This window comes from Anopheles coustani, chromosome 2, assembly GCF_943734705.1.
Source record: "Anopheles coustani chromosome 2, idAnoCousDA_361_x.2, whole genome shotgun sequence".
Taxonomy (NCBI): domain Eukaryota; kingdom Metazoa; phylum Arthropoda; class Insecta; order Diptera; family Culicidae; genus Anopheles; species Anopheles coustani.
Genome location: NC_071289.1, coordinates 67,567,259 through 67,579,408, shown reverse-complemented (window position 1 = coordinate 67,579,408; position 12,150 = coordinate 67,567,259). Strand labels below are relative to the sequence as shown.

Sequence of the window (12,150 nt, the reverse complement as noted above, 5' to 3'; positions counted from 1 at the left end):
CACACAAACACACACCGTGCACTCGCACACTTTTGCTATTATTACTTTGAAAAAACGCTCCGAGAGGCACGAAGGGTTTTCTTTTCTTGCCTGGTCCCTTCGGCCCTTCTCTTCGCCCTTTTCCCTTTGTTATTGTTGATAAATATCCTGTGTTACATGTCACCTTAACATAATCGCCTTTATCACGCCTATCCGATCGCACTTAACAACTGCTCCGTCATTTGGGCTCATCGTTTCCCGCGTGTCATTTTGATATCAGCGCGGTACGTTTGTTGAGATCCGTTGTCGTGTTTGCTGTCGATGGTGGAAGTGAATCATTAGATGGCCAACGACACAGTGCTCAAAGTAGGGCAAACAGGACATTGATGTGATCATGATCATCAACATACGGTCGAAAATATGGAGCAGATAATCTAGTGACTAATTGCAAGCAAATTGAGGAAGATGATCAACAATTCATTTTTTAGTTTAAAATGTTGCATTTTTGGGCATAAAACATATATGTGTCATTTGATTTATAAATTCTATAATCTTACAAACGATTTACAGATTGTACGTCAATCTGTTCTTAATTGTTGTAGTAATAAAACTTTTTAAATTGAAAAGCGATGTAAAGACCTTAACGAGTGACCTCTACTTTTCCATGCTTTTAAATTAATATTTAGAAGGTTTTGAAATAGAATTCTATGTTGTATTCACATAAACCATATGATAAAACATATTTGGGTCAGTTTTGCTTCAATCCTATTCGACGACAGTTGTTCGGAGTACGAACGGTAGAGTTTCCCCCTAAATGAACATAAAGCTGGAATACGAACCACCAAAACAATCTCCCATTCTTCCCGGGGTGAGAAAGATCAAAACTGTGCGATAAAAATCAATATCACATTGCGGCGGGACGGACGTAGCGCATTCTCGAAGACGACCGTTCCTGCATTTGCATTTGACAGCTTAATTCTAGTCATTCGGTCGTGCTGCATGCGTGCACATTGGAGGCCGAGTTTTTGTTCCCAGCATCCCGCTCCCGAAGCAGAGAAAGCAAATCGGAAACACCAAACACACCGAGACATCGAGATGGCAGGAAAAGGATTTCCACCGTTTCCTTCCGTGCAGTTTTTTCTTCAATTATCTCGTCCGAAGTGTAGAAATCAAAAAGGTGAATGCAGACGCACTCGGCCCGATTTCCCAGCGGGATGCATTTCACTCGGAAGGAAAACAAACATTTAATTTTTTTGCCCCTTCCGAAATGCTGGCAGTGTGTGTGTCTTTTAGCTTTGACAAGACGTTGCAAAGCAGTTGCCGGAATTTGTGTTCTCTAATCGATGCCCAAACCAATGTCCTTGCCGGTACACTTTTGTGATACAATCAAAGAACAAAAGGCAGCGGCCGTGGTGTCGGTTGGGAAAATAAACTTTTCCGGTGAAAAGCCTTTGCTTCGGAAGCAACGTGCAAAAGTTTTCGCAACGTCCTTTCTTGTGTGAGCGATCTGTCTTCCGAACACCGAAGCGCCTGCAAGGTATGCAGCACGCAGTGCACGGTGCAAAAGGAACACGGGAAATCCTTTTCCGAAAACAGTCTAAGCAGGATCTCGGACGTTGAATGGCTCGGGAGGAAAATCAACAGCCAAAACAGGTGCGAGAGAGTCACATCAAGCCACAGAAACAGAAGAAAGGGTGGTTCGAGGCGAAGTTGGTCAAAAATTACGATTGAAGAATCAGGAAGTTCAGCTCGTTCGTTAGAATTTTTCGAGCCATTTTTCCGGAAGCGTTTGCTTTCCTATGTGTACGCGCGTGCTAGTGCTTCGCTGTCGACACTAAGACCGTCTGTTGACTCCGCAACGTCCCGACATTCCGCCCCCCTAAGGGGTTTCGTGTGCGTGGTGACATATTAAAGGAAACAAGTCCCCGGAGGCGATAAATGCCGCCGAAGCCACCGGAGCGTGTGCACACTCGTTTTCGGGTCCACCCTTCCTTTGTCCTGTGCTGTGAACATGATTCCCTCTGGTAGCTCGGTTTTTCTTGCCTCTCCTCCACGTGGCAGCCCGTGACACGGTTCGCAACCGGGAGTTGACAGGCCACGTGGCAAGTGTTTAATTAACCCTCTAATAACTGTTTATAACTCCCGTGTGCCATTTCCGGACGGCGGAGGACTGGGATTACACGGCGATTGGTTCCTTGTTTACCCAACCGGGCGTAGGACGGGGCTCTTGGGTTTGCAGCGGCTAATTTAATAGCTGATGACATGTTGCCCCGCTAACAAGCCTCCTTGGATTAGCTTCCAGTGACCTTTAGCTTTCCCGGGGGAATTGCATCCTTACTTGCGCACACACACACACACATGTACCACACACACTAATCGAACGAATCAAGCAGAGGCAAGTGGTTCCACGGTATGAAACCGCGGCCGCCATTGCTGCTGACGGTGTTTATCATTGAGGACAAAATTGCTTTTAATTTCCGCCGCTTCATCTGTCCACGTCGAACGTCGCTCCAAAGCGTGAGCCACACCATTCTACTCGTCTCCCTTACACTCGCTCCGAGAAAAAGGGAAACGAAGCAGCAAAGAAAGGTGTGAGAACCACTGGCCCCAGGGCATGCGCGGTGTACGGTTCCCGACGGTTCCGAGCTGCTGGGCGCGCTGGGTGTCGAATTTTCCTTTGTCCTTTGCGCCCAACGAGCGTGGTGATGGTTGCTGGCGGGCAAAAGGAGCCACGAGCGCCCGACGTTCCCGTGAGGCCGCTTGTTTGCGCACCCGGGAACCGGGACCCCGGGAGCGGGGACGGAAGGAGCATTTGTTGGCGACAAACAGATTGCCGGTGTCACACGGAGGGCCACGCGCCAAACGCTGGATGATACTCGGCATCCCTTTGATGCGAGCGCACTGATAGTGCCGAAAAGACGGTGAAGAGAGAAGCGAGAAAAACGAAAATCCTTGGAGAACGTTATAATTTGAACCGTTACATTCAGCAACGTTCCCCGCGGGCTGGGCGGAGTAGCATGCGGAATCGGTTGATGGGATCGCTGATTAGAGCCGTGATTGGACCTGCCCGATCGGTTTATACTCTCGACTTGTATGGACAAAAAAAAAAAGGCGACAAAACACCACTACACACGACGTCCGTCGGCTGCCGTGGGAAATTGGTTATAAACGAAAAATTAAATTGTAACAGGGATATTCTTTTTGCAACGATTTGCTTCTCTCCTACTTCGATGCGAGCTGGGTTAGTAGCAGAGTCTTGTTTTGACAGCGACATGACATCTGAATATAATTGAATTACGTACCAGGGAAAATTGGCTTATTGCATGCGTCCTAGAATACTGACTGAAGAGCTAACGATGGGCTTTTGGAGCAAGCAATATTTCATAATGAATGTAGTAAAGTTAGAACGATAAAGGAGTGCATTTTGTTATGTAGGAGATAGACTTCGACTTTGTTGATTTCTAAATAATTTATTAATTAAATTTTCAAAAATTAATGTATGCATTTCGATAGACAAAACTTAGTTTTGTTATAAGATTCTCGTTTTTCTACACTCATAACAATGTTTTTTTCTAAATATTTATTATAACAATTGATGATTCCTTAGCCGTATTTCAAAGAGCATATCTGCATACTGCATTTAATTGAATAATGAAAATAAAAATCATAGTTTGTAATTTTCTTTTAGTTCAAATCAAATAATCTGTCAATCAATCGGGGAGTTTCTTTCAGTCGAGCGGCATCCCAACGGCATCACCAAAAATAAAACGGGTCTATTTGGGATGATCTTTGATGAAAAACATATCCTCAATCGCGAAAGGATGTCAAAATTTTCCAATTTTTCCAACACAAAACTGTTCGCGGTTAGCAATGCAGAACCAGATTCTATCGGGTGGTTTTCCCTCGAGGTTTTCTACTGATGCGTTAGGCGTGCAGTTGCATCACCACGGAACACGTTATTGCATTGTTACGACGCACTGCAGTGCAAAGGAGCAGGAAAAAGTATTCTTTCCACTAAGGATCACTCAACGTCGCCAGCCTTGGGGGTACACATTTTGTGAAAAACAAAAAACGCCGGCATTGATGAAAATTCCCAAACATTGACGTGCCATTGATGGTGCCGATATTGGAAGCCCGGCGTGGACAACTATCGGCAATGTCGTTTTCGGAGAAAAGTATCCTCCCTGACAGTGCGTCCACTCGATAGAACACCGTGCTGCCCGAGGGTCCAAGCCTTGCCGAGGCACTGCAGAGGGAAAAACTACACAAAAAACATCGAGGACTGGAAACCGAGGGAAAAATAATGAAATGAATGAAAGATGAAATGGAACGCTTCCTGCGAGTTCGGACTTTTGCTAAATGGGACCAAGCAACTCAGGAAAAATATCGCTTTTCCGGAAGAGAGCCAGGCCCCAAACGATGCCGGTGATGGATAGCAAATGAATTTTCGACCCACCTCGTCCCTCTTGGGTTTCCCTTTTTGCTTCTTCCCTCGCTGGGAATGAATGTTGACAAAAATGGACACGCTTGATGCAATAAACATCAATAGGCCGGGGCCTACGAAACCGTTTCGACATTTTACTTTTTTCATGCGGTGGATGATGTTGCTTCCTTTTGGAGGAAAATCGCCATGTTTTTTTATTGGGCAGTGAAGTTTGCTCGAAAATCCAATACCCCAATAACACAAACGACAATCGACGGACTTTGGAGTGAGCAATGAGGGAAGCCATTTTGGGTTTTTGTTTTCTAAAAGAAAAAATCGTCGAACTTCGACGATAAAACGACCACACTGCTAGGATGAGGGAAAAAATGAACCTAAACCGACATAGGGAAACCCGAAATGAGTCCACCTTTGCTCCAGGGATGGAAGCGTCGATTGTTAAGGATTTTCCAGTGCGTCCTTTCGTGCAAACGAAACGTCCAACGGTTGCGATTGCGAGCGAGACAACCGCATTAATTGAAACCATGGCATGAAATAACTGTTTTAATTGAATCTACCGTTGTGAAAGCTCGGTTCGGAACCGTAGCTCTCGGCCGTTCCGGTCGGAGTCGCTTTGAATGTGGGTGCCCAAACGTGGAGAGTGTGTGTTCCTGCGTTTCGAGTGTGATTCGAAATATTTTGATAATCTAATTCAAGCACTACGTATACCGAGCCTCCAATCGTAGCGCTTGTGACGATGATTGCAAAGTAAAATTGGTTTTAAAATGTATCCCGATCGAGAATCGTTCCAATGGCCGTTCCTTCCCTCTCCGCTTTGGGTTTGGCCAAAATCGTTTACCGAAGAAATTATTTAGTTCACCCGCAAACAATCGTAGCGCAGATATTCCGGCGTGGAACTAGCGAGTGCCGTCGGGTGACTCCACACACGCCGGTGGTATGCAAATGAGTTTGATAGTTGTGTCGATTTTCGGGACAAACACAGCAACCCGGTAGGTAGCCGTTGGATGTTTTTGGAGTGCGCGATTTCCTATTTTTCCCAAACCTAAACTCCGACCCTCGGCCGACACTGCGGTTCAATCCGACCTAAATGCCACTTTTCAATCTCATCTCGGGTGTTTCCAGCAAAATACATTTCCACCACCCACTTCCGACCGAAAACCCTTTTACCGGAGTTCGGGTTCGAGTTCGGGTCGAGATTCGGCAAAGTGCGTTCAATTGTGGGTGTTTGTTGTCATTTTGACTTGGGTCAAAAGGGATAGTTTGATTTGTGCAGATTTCCCCCTAACCGGTACACACCACCCCACACACACACACACATACGCACACGGCTCGATAGAATTCACTTAGGTGCTAGTTTTAGGCCCCCATCCCAAAAGCCCCGCTTTCCAGAAGTGGAACACGAACATTTCGAAACTATTATGCAAATGTAATTAAAACTTTTCAATCAGTATTTGCACAGTATTTTAATTAAACTAAATCAGTGAGGACCGAAGCGTACGTACGTCGGGTGGAGTTTTGACAGATCTAAAAAATGGCTGGGAAGGCGAGCTAGAGAATGTGAGTTTCGACTACTTCAATTGATAGTTGACGGGATTTTGGGGAGCCTGGGTGGGTAGAGTTTGGAGTACCGACCACGGAAGGGATTTATTTGGCCCGATCGCACCGAGTGTTCGGAGAGGGAGAAGTTTTGTGTACGATTTAGATTATTTTGTGGTTGCAGTCCTGATTCGGCGTTTAACATTCAACGAGTTGGCGAGTGACGTCGACTCGCCGCAGACGTGGTGCGTTTGTTATTTGAAATGCCCTCGTAACATTAAAGTTGACATTTTTAGCTTCAAATTTGATCAGAAATGATTTGTGATTGGTTTGGAATTCAGCACTACAAAATGTTCTAAACAAAAAGGCTGGCATTTGCCATCGCTTATGCTGTGCTTAATTTAAATGAGGAATTGCAATTTTGAAGCTTACTTTTTCCATGATTCAAATATTTGAATATTGCATTTAGAGATTCTAAATATTTATTGGCTTTAGACGCAATCTCTTTTTCGTTGTATACGAATCTCAAGAGAAATCTAAATCCATTTTTACCTTTTTAAAATACATTTCTTGCCTCGTAGCTTCTTTCTGAGAGTATTTTCTGTAAAAGTTTCTCGAGTACAATTTTGAAAAATACATCAAGAGTCAAAATAAAACACCGATGCAAATCTCGCAAGAAGAAAGCCAATTTTCTTTCCAACATAAAACTGTCACTGCCAGACCTCAAACAGGGATGAACGAACCGAACCAACCAAAAAAGAACGTGAAGGAAGAAGGCATTGCAGAGCGTCGCTCTTCCTTCCTCCCAGAAGCAAATCCAATTTGGCTCTCAGTTTTCTATATACTTTTCCTACACATTGACTGATCCCACCGGGTAAGGGACGCCGTTCCGTCCATAACCTCACTTTAATTCGTGTCGGAAAACGGTGTGCTGTCAAAATGTTTACGCCGCTCAGGTTGTTTTGACGTTTTCTTAGTACACCAGCCCCGGCCTACTACGCACCGTGCACAAAAGACGACAGGCTGGGGTTTCGACCACCTTGGGCAAAGGAAAAATGGCCGCCGAACGTGCGAGGTGCCTCCGGACTGCGCCCAGGCCAGTAATGCTAGCAAATTGCTAGATTAATTGATTGGATTAGGCGGGCAATTAGACGCGCACAAAGCGCTAACGACGGGAAATATGCCTTCCGACGCATTGTGGCGTCGAACTGTGGACCGCTCGGAGGTAATTAGCGTCCGACTGGCGAATGGCTCACGGCTCGGCAGTTGACAGACCGGCGCGTGGTGAGGTATTCCTGAACTCACCGTCCGACCTGCGCACTTTCTTCCGACCTAATTGACGGATTCCGTTTTCCGCTGCGATGCTGCGGACGGCCCTTCCTGTGGTATTCCCGTCGAGAAACCAATTACTTAGCGCACTAATTAGGATGCTTACGAAACGGCGTCTCATCCGACAGGAGCATGGAGTTGAATAGAGACGTTAAATGGTGGAAAAGAAAAGCCGTTTGGATTTTGCTTCCTCTCTTTCACCCCAAAAGCGCCCGATGGAGACGCCCAGTGGAAAATGCCCCACCTGGCAGCATTCAATCGATTGTCTATTTCCTCGGGAGACGCGTTTTCACCGGGAATCGGTTACGGAGGAGTGAGAGGCAATAGCAAATTTAATGGTTAAATTAATTATTTAATTCACAAAATTAATTACGTTTTAATTTGCATTGCCAAACAGCGGATGCCGTTGGCTCGTGAAGTCTTGATCGGCGAAACGGGCTACCCGGTAAGCTGGTGGCAGAACAGAATTTTCCGTACCATCGTCACGAGTTTTTCCGGAAACTACGCCGGAGAAAAATAGCGTACTAATTGCATTTTCAACTTTCCACCCTGCTCGCTAATTTCGCTCAAACGAAGCAAACTGAAACCTTGCACAAGAGCATCCTGACTTCCTCTGAGTTTCGATTGTGTGGGTAAACTGTTTCTCCCTCTGTACAGTATCCTAAAATTCTTTTAAAGGTGGTTTTCGTCTTCACGAATGCAAGGAACCATTTTGTTTTTCTCCTTTCCAAAGACACTGAAGTCTTATTTTGTCTTCATCTTAATTTCGTCTTTTCATACACTTGCCGACCGCGCTTTCAATCTTCGTTTTTTAATTAAAAATTATGAAGCGAAAATTTCATGTTTTCCTCCACGTTTCCTTCCGTGAGCTTACCCACTGCTTTCAACCAACCGTTTCTTCCTCCCTTTTTGTTTTTTTTCTTCTTTTGTGTACTTTTCCTCCATACCGCGTGACACTTTTAACTTTACCCGGGATGAACTCCGAGAGGAAAAAATCATCCAATTATCCATTCAATGCTCTTTTCCTCGTTCCTCGAAGCAGCTAAACCACGACACCCGACACGCGGAAACTTGCCCTGAGCTTTCTGGCGCGGGTATTTTCGCCTTGTGCCGTTTCCGTTTTCCATCCATTCGGGGTTTGTCATTTCTACCACCGGGCGCACTTGAGCGAACGGAGAAAATGTAATTAAACGCTCATAAATGGAAAATAATTTCATTAATTTCTCACCCACATTTTCTTCTCCTCGCCAACAGGTTTGGTTCCAGAACCGTCGCGCGAAATGGCGCCGGCAGGAAAAGTCGGAAAGCTTGCGGCTCGGGCTGTCCCACTTCTCCCAGCTGCCCCACCGGCTGTCGTGCAACGGCGGCAACCTTCCGGTCGATCCCTGGCTCTCCCCGCCGCTACTCTCCGCACTACCAGGTAACTATCCAACGGCGACATTTAGTGCGAATGTATGTGTGTGTGTTCCCTTTGCACAGAAGGGTTTGTTTTTTATTGGTTGGTAATTTAAAAGATACAAATCAATAAAATGTTTTAAAGTACTTCTACAAACTTTAAGGAGAGGAAATATTTTACGACCAATGTTTTAGTTCATATGAAACACTTATTTGCCACTTATTACTTATACATGGTTCACGACTTCGAGGATCACTTCCATATTGCTTTTTTTAACCTTTATGCGAAATGCAATTACCCTTCTAAGAACGCACTCATCCATACCTTTTTGCAAAATTATCACCACGAACGGCAATGTTTTAAAAATGCTTCATTCTTACGGGTTTTCGACGTTTTGTAGGGTTCCTGTCACATCCGCAAGGAGTCTATCCGAGCTACCTGACGCCCCCGCTCAGCCTGAACCCGTCCAACCTGGGCATGCCGAACCTGGGCCTAGGACACCCAAACGGTCCGCAAAACCTCCGCATCTCGCCGCAAAGTATGGCCGCCATGTCGCCGCAGATGGCCGCCAGCAGCATGCGTCTCTCGCCCCCGCACACCAACGGTCTGGGTGGACCGCAAAACCTCTCCATGCCGCACCAACCACCATCCGGACCGGTTGTCGGCCTTGGGCCACAACCTCCAACGCCTCGCCACTCACCACTCGAGAGCCCCATGGGAGCCCTGATGAGCCAGCCAGGCACAATGCCACCGGGATCAACCGGAAGCGCCACGCCCGTGACCATGCCGGTCGCATCGCCCCAAAACCTGTCCCTTACACCCCCTGCCAGCGCCCTCCAGTCAGGGCTGAGCCCGAACTCTCCCTCGCCGACGGGGCTTAAGGGATCCAAACTGACGCCTCAAATCGATCCCGGCTCGGAAAGTGACACACCAACGACGGGAGATCCTTCTGGCCGCGGAGGACCAACGATCGCGACGACGAGTGCGTCGGCGGCCACGACGACGGCCGCCCTAAACATGACCGTGAACCACCACCACTCGACCGACATGCGAACCAACTCGATCGCCACACTGCGCATCAAAGCCAAGGAGCATCTGGAGAACCTGAGCAAGGGCATGACCACGATGGTGTAATCGATGGTGTAATGCCATCTACTCATCCTCCCCCAATGTGTGTTCCTGTAAATAAATATACGATACCGAAAGAAACCCGGGTAAACAAGCACGCACGAGCACGGAATGGAAGAACTACTTTAGGCTGATATGTGATTGAAAGAAGACATTTTCCGTTGTACATATAGACTACGTCAAGGCCCACAAAACTACACCCTCCAGGATGAAATCATAATAATAAAACAAGGAATGACTGGGTTTAAGCTTGGTAATGAGTCAGCAAACAGATACCTGCTGCTTACAGAACAGGGTGATCGATAGGGGAACTATCTTTTGTAAAAATTATACAAAGCAAATTATGCAATTACCACAAAGCGTAAAGAGGCAGATCGGAACTGGTTGTAAATATCGAGTTTTTAGTACGAACGTGTTTCTTTAATTTGCGTCGAGCAAAACGTAAAGCTAGATAATTGTTTCATCGCCAGAGAGGATAATAACGGCATGTGCGCATGGGAAACGGAATAATTGAATGTTTTCCCCAGCGTAGGTTTGCTTGGTAGAGTTCAGCGAAAAAAAATCCAGCTAAAACACCATCCCACACATACACACACCCACACCAACATGAAGGAGAAAAATAAAGCATTTGTTTCAACAAAACAAAAACCTGTCCGTTGGAATTCTATTGCCGTCCGATACCGACAAAAGTCCTTAACGTCATCGGTATCCACTTCAGCGAAGAAGTTGGTAAACTTATTTTTGCCGGAACGTGTTGGAAGGCCTTTATCATCGATCGAAACGAGGTAAGTAGACCGATTAGGGGATGCTTCTTCAAACTCCTTCCTGATGCTGTGCCCAGCAATGATTTGAATTTTCCACCGGGCTGGACATGAGCAAACAATAATTACCATTTTATTGCTTTAATCAACCTATCGTGCGTTCGTTTCTGCGTTGGTCGGGAGGAGTTTAGCGAAACGGGGCGTGATTTGATGATGTTTGGATGGTGGAAGAAATCGAAGACAAAGAATGGCACGTGACCAATCATTAACAGAACGCAAAATAAATCGTATTTCAAGTGAAGTCAGTTTTTTTTTGTTTATAGATTTTTATTAATTTTCGGGAATATGTTTCAAACAGCATTTGTTTCTTTCCTGTGCTTCGTCTCAAGGACTATTTTCAAGTTATCAATAAAATTGCGTGACGCAACGTATGCACGTCAGTTTGAATATTGTTGTTTAGCTAGCATCATATAGATGGCGCTAGCAATACAACGTATGCGGATATTTTCAAATTTTCCAGTTGTTCGAACAATAAAATTGGAAACTGAATGCGTTGTTTGGCAGCAATTTACAAACAATATATAACTATAAACTTTCGCAGTTATTTGTAAATAAAGTTAATTACAGTTAATGAACTCTTGCTTGGATCTTTGAATTATGGAATATTTATATTCCATATAGAAAACATGCAAGATGAGGTACAAAATGCTTCGTTGGATGATTCATCTCACTCCCGGCGTCCAAAAATGTGGTTCGTAGGGCTATCCTGGTCAATCGAAGTAAAAAATCATTCCAGAACCTTCAATCATTTGTTATTTTTTTGTTTTTCATCCGCTCTTGAATTTGGTTTTGATTTTTGATGAAAGAAAATCACAGTGCTTATTTGCACCAAACGAGAGTATTTAAATGAAATAATATAAACTCATAAAACAAATCCAGATAAAATAGATAAAAGTTAGTAAAAATAAAGATCATTTTTTTCATCATTTCGCTTCAAACTCAATTGCCATTTTTTGCGAAAAAACAGAAACCGATATTGTGCCGTCAAAAATAAACTCGCAAAAACGCTGGCAACAGGTTGCACGGTTATCCTTCAGACTAAACGTGTGTCTTGTTCTTTCAAAACACATTCGGCTTTCTTAAAAATATCGCCACACAGCAGCACAATTCATCATTCATTTATTTTCGTAGACAAAGCCATTTTCGCGGGCCGGAAAATGACGTGGGCTGAAATAGTGGCGGCTGTTTACGAAAAAAAGCAAAACTGAAACCCCTTATCCCATCCGTTTGGTATCACTTGGTGTTTGCTTTATTGCTATCAACCTGGGACGTGCGAATATTAAAGTGCTTGCCATTAATTTCTCTCGAGCGCATTCCAACGGCTTGACTCACGATCGTGAATTTCCAGCACTACCGATCTGCTTTGCTCCGTGATTTCGGGGTGAGAAAGTGTGACGTGCGTGAGGCAAGGTGCAGCCAACGGTGGGAAAAAAGGAAAAAAAATCAATTCCAAAACACTAAACCATCCTCGATCGGGGCGAATGCGCGTGATTCCGTCACCAAACCCGCGATCCGTTCAT

At 45.1% G+C, this 12,150-nt stretch overlaps 1 protein-coding gene across 1 annotated transcript in view; it reads left to right on the top strand.

Moving 5' to 3' along the window:
• The window catches only part of LOC131263942 (retinal homeobox protein Rx), a 40,813-nt gene extending 30,998 nt beyond the window's left edge, over positions 1-9,815 (top strand). Inside the window, exons 5-6 of the mRNA XM_058266227.1 lie at positions 8,540-8,702; positions 9,061-9,815. Of these exons, the coding sequence (XP_058122210.1) occupies positions 8,540-8,702; positions 9,061-9,815 (918 nt within the window). The remainder of the gene's footprint in view (positions 1-8,539; positions 8,703-9,060) is intronic.
• The last annotated feature ends 2,335 nt before the right edge of the window (positions 9,816-12,150 follow it).